Source organism: Ipomoea nil, unplaced genomic scaffold, assembly GCF_001879475.1.
Source record: "Ipomoea nil cultivar Tokyo-kokei standard unplaced genomic scaffold, Asagao_1.1 scaffold3069, whole genome shotgun sequence".
Taxonomy (NCBI): domain Eukaryota; kingdom Viridiplantae; phylum Streptophyta; class Magnoliopsida; order Solanales; family Convolvulaceae; genus Ipomoea; species Ipomoea nil.
In genome coordinates this window covers 5,749,065-5,762,480 of record NW_017619497.1, presented here as the reverse complement: position 1 = coordinate 5,762,480, position 13,416 = coordinate 5,749,065, and the positions used below count along the sequence as shown (strand labels likewise).

Below are 13,416 nucleotides of genomic sequence, written 5' to 3'. Positions count from 1 at the left end.
AAGGTTTAGAATCTTAGTTGCCTAAGATTTTAAATATGATTTTATGCTCTGATCTAGGCTGAATTAGGTCAGAAAATAAATTTCCAGTGTTAGTTAAAATGAGGCTGCAATGTGCTGGAAAAAGCAGATCCAGCAAGGTTCAGGATGAATGACTGAGTTCTAACAAATCAAGGCTTAAAATGAATCTCCAACAAGTGGGAAAGTTTGGAGGATTTTTTTGGGGTTAGAGTTTTGGGGCAGTAGAGTTCCATAAGAGAGGAACATATAGCTGAGTCTATAATGACAAACTAGAGGTTGGATTATGACATTGTGTCACATTGATGCTTTTGATAACAGTTTCTTGTTTAAAATACACCGTGTGGGGTTCTTACACATGGTGCCATAATATAACACCATGGAAAGACGTAGGATGCACTCATTATGATTTGAGTCTATGCCATGACATGAAAACAGTGCCACTAGGATGGAATCCTTTTGATGGCAGTGTGTGGAGAAAAATCCATTAAGGGGTATAGGACATTTTGAAACTTCTTATATACTGTCATATGATGAGGTTTTAACACTTAGTAAGGTGCAAATTTACCATAATTGATCAATGCTGCAACAATTCCAAGTAGAGCACTTTAAATTAGATGAGGAAGTACAAGTATAAACTGCATCTTTCTTCAAATTGTATCCTCCCAAGAGAATTTTATATTCTCAAGATCAGGGATTAAAACTCTTAACTCTTTAACTCTTTTTAGGTTAATTTACTATTTAAGATGTATACTTCTTCATCGATAAGACGATAACTTATGGTATTTGTCCTACGCAATTGAGCCGTAACTCCATCAACTATAAAAGATAAGAATAATAATAATTTGGAAACTTCTGGAGGGAAGGTTCTTTTTAGGAATAAAGGAAGGAATACAAGAATTCATTCATGGTTTGATTTGGTTCAACAGGTTCTATACATAAAACTCCAATAAAGAACTATGATGTTTAAAGAGTTTTCATGTAAATAGTTTCACAATGCTGGATAATAGACACTTGATAAGGTCTGCTATACATTCATGTTAGCCACATATTTTCAGTCCCCTTTATTTCCCTATAACTTTGCTGCTTATGAGATATTCTGTTTATTGTAATTTAAAGCACTATGTTATCTTGCACAATTTTGACAGGAAAATTAAAGTGAACACGCAACAAAATTCAGCCTCCGAAGGAAGCGAAGGTTCTATACATAATCATGTTGGTGTGAATGGACCCCAGACAGAATCGAAGTTAGAGTTGTTTGGATTTGATTCTCTTGTCAATATTCTTGGTCTTAAGAGGTATGAGATGAATTATTCACACCTGATTCTGTTCATTACCATTCAGTTTCATCTCTTTTCCATCTGAAAAACCTTTGTCTTGTGTTAAATTTGTTATGCTATTTCTTGATTTCTTCTCTTTTGTTTGATTGAATTTTTTGTTTTGAATAATCTTATGTTAAAGCTGACATTTCTGAATGTTTCTTGACATTTGATATTTATGCTCTATAAATGTTTTCCACCCTTTCAAGGTCATTATGATTTAGGATTTTAGAATTTGGTGCTTGTAAATATTTTTATGAGTATTTTGGTTCCAGTATGATAGGGGATCAAATGCCAGCCCCCTCAAGTCCCAGAGATGGTGATGATGTGACTATCTCAGTTGGGCACCCTCAGGTACTGATTGGATTTATGATTGTGCTATTACTATTTTCTAGTTTGTTACTGGGGTTTTAATTGTATTTATTCTCTGTATAATGTTTCAATCATAGTTCTCCTTCAATTATCCATTTTATAATTCCCGACATCCTTGTCATTATCTTTCCATTTTTTGGGGAACAGTTGTTAGAATATATTGTAGCTTGTGAAATGTTTGAATAACGATGACATACAAGAGGGTGGGTAGGATTAATGATCTAATGTAACTCTGGTGAGAGTTGTTAGGTTTGTGTGGTATGAAAGTGGGCTGTAAGATTGATAGAGGGATTGAATTTAGTTCATTAAAGAACACTCTAGAGAAGAACTTTGAGGCTGTTCTTGAGGCTAGCTTACTTCCATGGACTGTAACTTTTGGCTGCACTGAACTGTGGATCGAAGAAATGTGAAACATTCTGGCATCATTCATAGAACACCATTTTTTTGGCTCCATGCTACTTGGAAGAATTTCAATTTGCTGGAGATATCGTATGGTCACTATATAATGATTTGGGGATGACTATATATTCCTTAAAAGGAACACTTCAAGGTCTGACTAATTTTTCCTATTATGTATTCTAGAGAAATATACACCTAAAAAGACACTACTTTAAAATTGTCTGTGTGTGGGTGAAAATATTACTTCAAATATTTCATGGTTCTTAATGGTTCTTTGTGTGAAGTTCTTACAAGCATGTTATTATTGTATGTTTTTTCTATCAATATCCCATTGTTAAATTTTTTACGTCTGATTTTGATAGAAACATGAATGTCCACAATTTAATATGTACGTGGAATGTATATTGATTGTTTCTTATACATTTGCCATTGATGTCTAGCCTTCTGTAGCTTTGGCCATAGCCCATAGTAATAATACCAATTTTCATTATTATATATTTTTGAGCTCTATGAAGCTTTTTATTACCTTTTGCATGGGCATTAATGTGAATTATTCATGCAGCCTAATGTTGTCAAATTGGGAACCATGATGGGAGTTTTTGTGCCATGCCTGCAAAATATTTTAGGAATCATCTACTATATAAGATTTTCCTGGTAAGCTTGTTAACTTTCATTTGGAGTTCCAATTAGATACTGTGTATGGTTGGAAAGTAATTTAGTAAGTCATGTGTTCCTAATATTTATACTCCCAAGACTTTTGTGAAACTTTATAATGTAAACTTTTCAAAATTTTGTTGTGAAGTTCATATACTAGGAAATTTGAATATACTCTCTTGTGTGGTTATGCTTATAAGTCAAACTAAGATCAGCTTTCCTCCATACTGCTCATAGCCTCATATAGTCTTCATTATGAGATAGTCTGGTGAGAGCTGAGAAGGGTGAGAAGAAAAGAGAGTTGGGGGATAGACGATAAAATGAAGGTTAAACAATGATGGGAAGAGAGGAAAAGTATTTATAGGACTAAATTAATCTTATTTTAAACTGTGTGCTTTCTTATACTTGTTACATATTTATCTATTTTCTCTTCTTTCTCCTTTTGTGGGAGAATTACAGGATTGTTGGAATGGCTGGAATTGGTGAGTCATTGTTGCTAGTTGCCTTCTGTGGATCATGTACTTTCCTGACTACAATATCATTGAGTGCTATTGCAACTAATGGTGCAATGAAGGTAAACGAATGCTCTTGATGAGATTGTCATTTGTCTGAATATCAAGGAGATGACCTTTTCTGGTCTTGTTGCTTACTAGTTTTTTCTTTTCTAGGGAGGTGGCCCATACTATCTTATTGGTCGTGCCTTGGGTCCAGAGGTTGGTGTTAGTATTGGTCTCTGTTTTTTCCTGGGGAATGCGATTTCTGGGGCTATGTGAGTAAACGATCTTATCCTTTTCCCCATGACTGTGCTCTTAGTATATTACACTGATGTTTTATGTTTGCTTGTACTTCAGGTATGTATTGGGAGCGGTAGAGACCTTCTTAAATGCTGTGCCAGGTGCAGGGATTTTTAGAGGTAATTTTTAGCATTAGGGGCATGTATCAGTCTGGGCATTGTGGAAGATAAGGGGCCTCTATCCTGAGGATCTCACCCAATTCTTGTCCTTTGAATTATTTTACAAATTTCTAGCATTTTTTAGTTTGTTTCTGTTGCCTGATCTTGTTACTTTTAATATCTGAGATGGCCCAATGTTATCATCTGTAGAAAGGTTAGGGGGCGTTTACTTCATTTCTCTGTTTTTCCTTTTCCATTTTTCCATTTCTCCATTTTTCCAGTTTTCCATCTCCATTTCTCTGTTTTTCCATTTCCATTTCTCCAGTTTTTCATTTCTCCAAATTTTTTAAATTTCATTTTACAAATTCAAACTTCAAAATAAAAAAATGCAATAAATTAATACTAAATGTGTAAAACTAACGAAAATTAATAAAAATATATTACTAAATAAATTGTAATTGTTATAATCATTACACATAGTTTGGTTATAAAACAAGAACATCATTGATTACAATCTCCCCATATAGCATTTGCTATGTCTTCTCGAACTTCATGCATAACATGTTGTTGAGACATATCTAATTCTATGGGATCATTTCCACCATTGCTTCCACTACTACTAGGCATTTCCATGTCTTCCCTTTCATATTCGGTAAATAATTGGTCCATAGCATCATGCATCCGTATAAAATTGTGCATTGCATCTTAGGGTGCCGTTTGATCCTATCGTATAAAATATCAAGAAAAACGACCAAGGTACTATCCAACCACTTTGCATCTTCGTCATGCGTATTCCGTAAATTACTCATCTACAATTTTCATTAATTATTCAATTTCCATTAAAACCTTGTTTAAAATCAAAACCTCATTTAAAATCAGAACATTACCATTGAGCTAACATCAGAACCTCATTTTGAGGTTCTAAAATCAGAACCTCAAAATGAGGTTCTAAAATCAGAACCTCAAAATGAGGTTCCAGTTCTGCTGGAACCTCAAAATGAGGTTCTACAATTAGAACCTCATTTTGAGGTTCTAAAATCAGAACCTCAAAATGAGGTTCTGCTGGAACCTCAAAATGAGGTTCTACAATTAGAACCTCATTTTGAGGTTCTAAAATCAGAACCTCTTAGAACCTCATTTTGAGGTTCTAAAATCAGAACCTCAAAATGAGGTTCTACAAGCAGAACCTCATTTTGAGGTTCTGTTTTGAGAACCTCAAAATGAGGTTCTGCTGGAACCTCAAAATGAGGTTCTACAATTAGAACCTCATTTTGAGGTTCTAAAATCAGAATCTCAAAATGAGGTTCTAAAAGCAGAACCTCATTTTGAGGTTCTCAAAACCGAACCTCAAAATGAGGTTCTACAATTAGAACCTCATTTTGAGGTTCTATAATCAGAACCTCATTTTGAGGTTCTCAAATCAGAACCTCATTTTGAGGTTCTCAAATCAGAACCTCAAAATGGGGTTCTGTAAGTAATAGAGAAATTAGATATGAGATAACATTCATCAAAATAAATAAAAATAGGTTTAGATAATTACTTGTGGACTTGGACAAGATCCTACAGAAGATTTTGGAGAGTCCGTGTTGAGTTGTTGAGATGCAAGGTTCACCAAAGACGGTAGAGTCACCGGAGTTCTTGTGCGGCTTGTCGGAGTGCTGCTACGCTCCTCTTTGCTGTACGTGAAGGAAGGCTGCTACGCGAACGATTGGTAAAAGGAAAGAAGGCTAATGGGAAGAAAAAGGACTGGAGACGAGGGGAAAAGAAAGAAAGAAGGCGAAGGAGATGATGGGAAGGGGAGGGAGGCGATAGACTACAGTCAGTCCAGGGAGAGAAGAAAAGAAAGAAGAGAAGGACTAACCCTAGAAGGAGTAATAAAAAATTGTCGTAAGCTAGATTCGAACCAACGACCTTACTTAATTTTACTGTTCACCCGCGTTTTATTCCATCCTTCCATTTAGAGAATGTTGTTTTCCATTTCTCCAAAATTGTATAAGAAATGGAAGAATGGAGATGAGATTGAAATTGGAAGAATAGATTTAGTAAACAAGTTCTCCAATTCTCCTTTCTCCACTTCTCCAATTCTCCATTTTTTTGGAGAATTCTCCATTTTTCCAAGTTAGTAAACGCCCCCTTAGGAGTGCAGAGTGCCATCTATTGGTATCTTCTACTACAATTAGATCTATCTTCCATTTTTACCTGTTTAGTTGTGGTGTGTCAAAAACTCACATTGAGCTTGTTACTCTTTATTTGCTGGTTTGGTATAATTCTACCAAATTTGTATCCAAATCTAAACTTTATTTGCTTTCTTTGCATTTATGCAGAGTCAGTCACAACTGTTAATGGTACAGCAATTGCAGAGCCCATCACAAGACCAAGTTTGCATGACTTGCAAGTCTATGGGATTGTTGTCACTATTGTTCTGTGCTTTATAGTATTTGGAGGTGTCAAAATGATCAATCGTGTTGCACCAGCTTTCCTCATACCTGTTTTTCTCTCATTGTGCTGCATATTTCTTGGCATATTTGTGGCAAGGAAGGACCGTCCAGAAGGTTTACATTGTTCAAACCTTGTCTTTTTCTCTGAAGTTTTCTTTTGTTTCTAATTCGAAGTGCTTTGGTACTGGGCCAATTAATATATATTACTGGGAGGAGCTTGTTTGACATTGAAATCAGAATAGTTTGTTGCGCCTATTTGGGCCTTTTGCTTTTAGAAAGACTGCAAGAGGGTTGTGACCAGTTTATTGGTGGGTGCATGCTTTGTATATATGGATGAACAGTTATTACTGACCATTAGGGTAAAATCCAGTAATTAGTTTCTATAGTGTGTAGCACAGTTAATCTCTTTTATCCTGAGATGTAGGAGCAAGCTTGATTATGATGCAAGATTGATTTGGTTCAAGCCCATATGGATTTTGCTTTTACTCTCAAAAGTTTATTGCTTGTCAGCCTAGTGAACCTATCCAAATTCTGGTATGAGTGTTATATGGACAGGAGTCTAACACAAGTAGGTCCAGCTCCAATTTATATAATTTGTCTATTTATTTTGGAGGGTCATGTGAAGTACTTAATGCCCATTATGGACACTGGGTAAGAGGAAGGGTCTGAATGACATAGGATCTAATAATTTCAGGGGAAAATTGAAACAGCAAATATTCTGCATGAGTTATTCAAAAATTGAGCAAATGGAAAAATTCCTTTCTTTCCATATATGGGGAAGTAATTCCACTAATTTTATCTATGTGGAAAGCTAATTCAAGGATGTACCAAATGTTTACTGTGCTTAACTGTCCTTGTTTATACTGAAGGTGTTGATGTTTCCATGGCTTTCATTTTTTTTATTTTTTATTTTTGCTTTTTCACATTAAATTTTATTTTCCTGCACACATTCATGTGACAATCTGTGAACTTTCTTTGGTTATGCTACAGTTGGATTCACCGGGTTGAGTTTGGAATCTTTTAAAGATAACTGGAGTTCTGACTATCAGATGACTAACAATGCGGGAATTCCAGATCCTAATGGAAAGATATACTGGGGTTTCAAGTAAGATATACTGGAGTTCTGCTTTTCATACTTTTCTGGATATGTGGACTTAATCAGTGAACCAACAAATAATAGTTGCGCACTTGCACACCACTTCTTTTCAAGTTATAAAGAATTTGAACTCCTGAACCTGTTCCCTGACTGGTTTGTCATCAATCATTTGAAAATATAAAAGTTATTCAGTATAATATCTTTGTATACCTTCATCTTTGGACCTATAATTTTGTTCTAAAGCTTCCTACAAAACAAAAGTAAATTTAGTAGAACAGAAAATGTTATAAATAGGAGGCAGTAGAGCACTTAAGATCCCACCATGGCAGAGATTCTTTTGCATCATACTTACCGGATTCATAAATAACTTTGGTTATCCTAGATGATTTGTTCTCTTTGGTTTTTCAACTTCATTTTGATTTACTTAATTGAGACGTAAGGTGGTAAGCGAGAATTTCATTTGTTGTTGCCAGCATTTAAAATTCACTCCATTCTATCTTGTATTCTAATGTCTTTCAAGGTAGGAAACTATTTTCATTAGTAAAGCCATGCACATATGTATTGTTTGCTTGCATGCATTAAGCATTTTGATAAATGAAGCTATTAAGTGTGTTTCTTTACTAGTGTAAAGAGAGATGTAACAGTTTTTCCTTATGGGCTACTTCTAACTAAAAAGATAATAGCAATGAGTTGACACACCTGTTTGTTCAATAATATTATTGGGCTGATTACTCCTACTGCTGATTGAAGAATATCAAATGCTATGATATCAATTTTCTGATTGACCACTAAATTATATCAACCTAGAATTTCAGTTGTCAAAATGAGAAAACTGCAGCTAGAATTCGTCTTAATAGGGCCAACTGATCATAATGGCTTGTAATGTGTTTTTTTATTGCACCTCTTCAGTGCATTGGTAGGTCTGTTTTTCCCTGCTGTGACTGGGATCATGGCAGGTTCTAATCGTTCAGCCTCACTAAGGGACACTCAGCGTTCTATTCCTATTGGAACTTTAGCTGCAACTTTGTCAACAACTGGCTTGTATTTGGTTACTGTGCTTTTCTTTGGAGCTGTTGCACACAGAGAGAAACTTTTGACTGACAGGTATTATTGTGCAAAATATGATTTGTTGTTTTTGGTTTTCAATAAGCAAGAAAATATGGAAATCATGGGATGAGGTAGAGGTCTTCTGTATATATAATATCATTGAGAATTGCGACATAATTTGATTATGCACAAAGCTTATCAAAATGTTTAATTAACTTGCTAAATCAAAGTCAACATTGGGCATTACACATATTGAGAGTAGTGCTTAGCTTATACTCTGTTGCTTTCTAAATTGGACATCCTAGTTTGTCTTGGCACAGGAGTACAGGACCACAGGTTGTAAGAAGAGTTTAAAAGCATGTCTTCCACTTTAGTGTATGACTTCAGTACTTGTGCAGGTTACTAACAGCTACAGTTGCTTGGCCATTCCCTGCAATTGTTTATGTTGGCATCATCCTTTCAACCTTGGGTGCAGCTCTTCAAAGCTTAGCTGGTGCTCCACGTCTTCTTGCAGCTATAGCAAATGATGACATATTACCTGTTCTTAATTACTTCAAGGTGTCAGATGGAAGTGAACCTCATGTGGCAACTCTATTCACTGCCTTCATATGTATTGGATGTGTTGTGATTGGGAATCTAGACCTTATCTCACCGACCACAACAATGTTTTATCTTCTATGCTATGCGGGCGTGAACTTATCCTGCTTTCTTCTGGATCTTTTAGATGCTCCCAGCTGGCGTCCTAGGTGGAAATTTCACCATTGGAGTCTTTCTCTTGTAGGAGCATTGATTTGTATAGGTAATCCTGGGTTACCACTTACCAGTTTTTACTGTTAGTCTGTTACTGGATTACAGTTCCCAAAGGATAATTGATCCAAGGAGCTGTTCTAATCCATGCAGCTATTTTATTTTCATTTTTGTAGCATAGTGTGTAACTTTGAGTTTTACTAATCTGAGTCTTGTTGCATTTCAAAGCACATTTATGAGTTTATCTTTTTGTCTCTGCAGTTATCATGTTTTTAATATCTTGGACATTCACGATTGTGGCCTTGGCCCTAGCAACCCTCATATACTATTATGTTTGCCTCATGGGAAAAGCTGGAGACTGGGGTGATGGTTTCAAGAGTGCCTATTTTCAGCTTGCCCTTCGTAGTCTACGGTCTCTGGGAGGTGTGTACGCTTATCTTGAAAAGTACTTTAAATTTCTTGCTAAAGAGCCTTTGCATAACTGCCATGGTTTGATGCTTTGTTATATATTTTACTCTTTAAAATTAAGATGAAGACATGTGATCTGACTTTTGAGTCGCATCTAATTTTACACAGCAACCCAAGTACACCCGAAGAACTGGTACCCTATACCCCTCATATTTTGTCGTCCTTGGGGCAAGCTGCCTGAGAATGTCCCTTGCCATCCTAAGCTTGCTGACTTTGCCAACTGCATGAAGAAAAAAGGCAGGGGAATGTCTGTGTTTGTTTCTATTATGGATGGAGATTACCTCGAATGTGCTGAGGATGCTAAGACAGCTTGCAAACAGTTAAGTACCTACATCGACTACAAGCAATGTGAAGGTGTAGCAGAGATTGTCGTTGCCCCAAATATGTCTGAAGGCTTTAGAGGCATTGTTCAAACTATGGGCCTTGGAAATCTCAAGCCAAATATAGTTGTGATGCGTTATCCTGAAATTTGGCGTCGTGAGAATTTACTCGAAATTCCTGCCACCTTTGTTGGGATAATAAATGATTGCATTGTTGCTAATAAAGCAGTTGTTATTGTGAAAGGCCTAGATGAGTGGCCTAACGAGTATCAAAGACAGTATGGTACTATCGATTTGTATTGGATTGTGAGAGATGGCGGTCTTATGCTTCTTCTTTCGCAGCTCCTCCTCACCAAAGCAAGCTTCGAGGGCTGTAAGATTCAGGTTTTCTGCATTGCAGAGGAAGATTCTAACGCTGAGGAACTGAAAGCTGATGTAAAGAAATTCCTTTACGATCTCCGCATGCAAGCTGAAGTGATTGTGATTTCAATGAAGTCGTGGGAAATCCATGGTGAGCAGCAAGAATCAACCGAGGCATTTAGTGGCGCCCAGCAGAGGATCGCCAATTACTTGGCAGACATGAAGGAAAAAGCTGAGAGAGAAGGGACTCCTTTGATGGCCGATGGAAAGCGTGTTATTGTGAACGAGCAACAGGTGGAGAAGTTCCTTTACACCACTTTGAAGCTCAACTCAACAATACTCAAGTACTCTAGAATGGCTGCCGTGGTGCTTGTAAGTCTGCCTGCTCCACCTCTCAGTCATCCATCATACTTCTATATGGAGTATATGGACCTGTTGGTCGAAAATGTGCCTAGGTTGTTGATAGTCCGAGGATACCACAGAGATGTTGTCACATTGTTCTCATAGATTTCTATGTTCCAGACTTCCAGTACATGATGGATACTCCTTTTCTTCTACCCCTTTGGTTCATAGTTCTTTTTTTTTTTTTTTTTTTTTTTTTTTTTTGGGTCCACTTTTATGGGGGTGTAAAATTGTAGTAGTAGTTTACATAATTACGTGCCATTCATTGATCTCTCTTCAGTGCCGCTTGTCACAGAAAATTTTGCTAATATTGGAATGAACTTTAAGCTGATTGAGGAAATTTGTTCATTTCAATTAATATTATTATTTTTGCCCCAAACTTTTTTATTTTTATACGAGGAAAAAAAAAGACATTTGAGCATGATTCTTATATTTGAACCTTTTCAGTCGAATTTGTCCTTTATGATTTTTTTGGTATAATTTATTTTTTTGTGCGGTTGATGACAACAAATTTCTCTAATTACAAGAAAAAAATTTACACAAAAAATAGACATGCAAATATTTAACGCCAATAGTCTGAGTGAAGATTGTACATTGCAGTATTTTTTATTTTTTATTGAGCAAATTTTACTATGATGTCTTGATTAATATACATTGTTATGTTTAATCTTCTTTTTTTGGTCACAATTAGTCATTTATTTATGCAATACCTTTGTAGTTTGTAAAGATATTTATGCTTTAAAAATGTTTAGAATACGATAAATTTTTTTGTTAGGATGAGAAACGGTCAATGGGACGTCGAGCTGTCAATTTTTCAAATAGCTATCGTTGCCAATTCCTTCTTTTTCTTAGTCATGAAGGGTGACCAATCTAATCTAACTTAGTGGATAATAGTACTTGCAATCTCTCTTATGGTTCGTCATTCAACAAAATAAATAAAACATTAGGATAATACTATTTGCCAATTATTATTATTATTATTATTATTATTATTATTATTATTTTACAAAATTTTGTGCACAACAAATTTTGTTTCAAATGCTCATCTTATTACTTTATAATAAAAATTTTCAATTCACAAATAATTAACATAACACTCATTACAAATCATATCATCTATGATACTATTATTAGAGAGCAGTTTTCAATTTGTCTTAAATTATCAATTTTGGCTTTATTAGTTTATGGAAAATACTACTACTACTTTCAAATTTTACTTCTAACTTTTACTCTCTCTCACAAAATTTTGATATTGATATTTTAATTGGACCCACATGATTGAAGATAACTATCGTGTAGTGTGATGACACCCCAATTTCTGGTTACCATTTTAATTGGATGGTCATAGGTTCGAACTCCGGTGGTGGGAGCTTAGATTGTTTTGGGCTGAAAATATTTGAGAAAGTATAGAACATATACTACCTTTATAAAGGAGTAAATATTCAAAATAGTCCATCGACTATAGCTAAATTCACAAATTAGTCCTCAACTTTCAATTTTAACCAATTAAGTCCTTAACTTTGTAATTTTGACACGATTTGGTCCTCCATCTATTTGACCATTTGTTGACCGTGATCGACGATCTCCAGAAGAACCTTCAGCTTCGTCGGAGCACGTGGAGGCCTCCAGGATGACGTTGCACCGGTTCGGAAACACGCCGTCTTCTTCGCTCTGGTATGAACTCAACTACATTGAATCCAAAGGGAGGATGAAGAAAGGCGACCGAATTTGGTAGATTGCTTTCAGCAGTGGATTCGAATGTAACAATGCGGTCTGGAAATGCAACCGAAATCTTAAAAAATCGATGATGGACCATGAAATTATATATTCTCAAAAATCACAGTCAACAAACGGTCAAATAGACAGAGGATCAATTTGTGTTAAAATTACAAAGTTAAGGACTTAATTGGTTGAAATTAAAAGTTGAGGACCAATTTGTGAATTTAGCTATAGTCAAGGGACCATTTTAGGTATTTACTCTTTATAAAGAATCATGAGTATTTCAAAAAAAAAATATTGAACAAGAAAATAATTAATTTAAATGTGTTATTGTCACTTTTGGTCCCATAAATTTGGTGATATTTTCATTATTGATGCATGATTATAAAAGATCATTGTAGGATTTGTAGATGCACGATTTTTTTTCTCACTTTTTTTTTTTAATTTATATTTTCGGTGAACTCTAGTGAAAATTAGTAACAAAATTCATTGATGCACCACAGGAACTCTTGCTTGAAGCCATAAAGGTGGAGACAATCTCAGCCAAATTGAACATACAGTTAATTATAATCATAATGTTTCAAAGTTTGTTTATGTGAAAATTGTCAATTGACTTTCTTGATTTGAGCTAGTGAATTATGTATAATTTAAATTGTTTTATCTCATTATCGTCTCTTATCATAATCCAAAATAAATATTTGTATAGTGATTACAGAATTTTTCATAAAAAAATAGTAAATGTGAACAAAAAATATAAAATTTACACTTACCGTAACAATTCGTATAGATGTGCACTAATAATAAAAGTATTAACAAAAGTGATAATAAATTATCTTTAAAAGTTAGTAGTTTTTTGTATTGGTGTTTTATTAAAAAAAAAAAAAACTAATTTAACAAGTTGTCTACTAACAATTGAAATTGAGTTTATACTCTGTTAACAAATCCTAATTATCATAGTGGTTATACTCCGTTAACCAATCTTGATTAGCATATTACACAAGAATGACGTAAACTTTATAGTATGAATTGTAACATCTAAAAATAAAGGGGTCAAATTGAAAATTCACTAAATTATTATTGGGGCAAAAAAGCAATAAGATAAAAGAAGAGTGGGAGTGAAAGCTAAAACTTAATCGTAGGAAACAAAATGCCTTTTTCTCCCCCTATA

The 13,416-nt window shown here is 34.9% G+C and overlaps 1 protein-coding gene and 1 long non-coding RNA gene across 4 annotated transcripts in view; both read left to right on the top strand.

Annotated features, from left to right (window-relative positions):
* Nucleotides 1-10,889, top strand: part of LOC109165330 (cation-chloride cotransporter 1-like) — a 28,823-nt gene extending 17,934 nt beyond the window's left edge. Inside the window, exons 3-14 of one of the 3 annotated variants that reach the window (XM_019314044.1) lie at nucleotides 1,164-1,313; nucleotides 1,610-1,688; nucleotides 2,668-2,759; nucleotides 3,219-3,333; nucleotides 3,428-3,528; nucleotides 3,611-3,672; nucleotides 5,976-6,203; nucleotides 7,080-7,194; nucleotides 8,095-8,289; nucleotides 8,631-9,031; nucleotides 9,241-9,402; nucleotides 9,556-10,889. In XM_019314044.1, coding sequence (XP_019169589.1) covers nucleotides 1,164-1,313; nucleotides 1,610-1,688; nucleotides 2,668-2,759; nucleotides 3,219-3,333; nucleotides 3,428-3,528; nucleotides 3,611-3,672; nucleotides 5,976-6,203; nucleotides 7,080-7,194; nucleotides 8,095-8,289; nucleotides 8,631-9,031; nucleotides 9,241-9,402; nucleotides 9,556-10,634 — 2,779 coding nt within the window. In that variant the 3' untranslated portion in view covers nucleotides 10,635-10,889. Of the gene's footprint in view, nucleotides 1-1,163; nucleotides 1,314-1,587; nucleotides 1,689-2,667; nucleotides 2,760-3,218; nucleotides 3,334-3,427; nucleotides 3,529-3,610; nucleotides 3,673-5,975; nucleotides 6,204-7,079; nucleotides 7,195-8,094; nucleotides 8,290-8,630; nucleotides 9,032-9,240; nucleotides 9,403-9,555 lie in introns of all 3 variants that reach the window. The other 2 variants (XM_019314046.1, XM_019314045.1) reach the window with 2 other exon arrangements.
* Nucleotides 1,695-2,338, top strand: LOC109165334. Its single transcript, XR_002051531.1, has 2 exons — nucleotides 1,695-2,112; nucleotides 2,289-2,338. It is a non-coding gene; the product is annotated as an uncharacterized LOC109165334 (long non-coding RNA).
* Nucleotides 10,890-13,416: the final 2,527 nt, after the last annotated feature.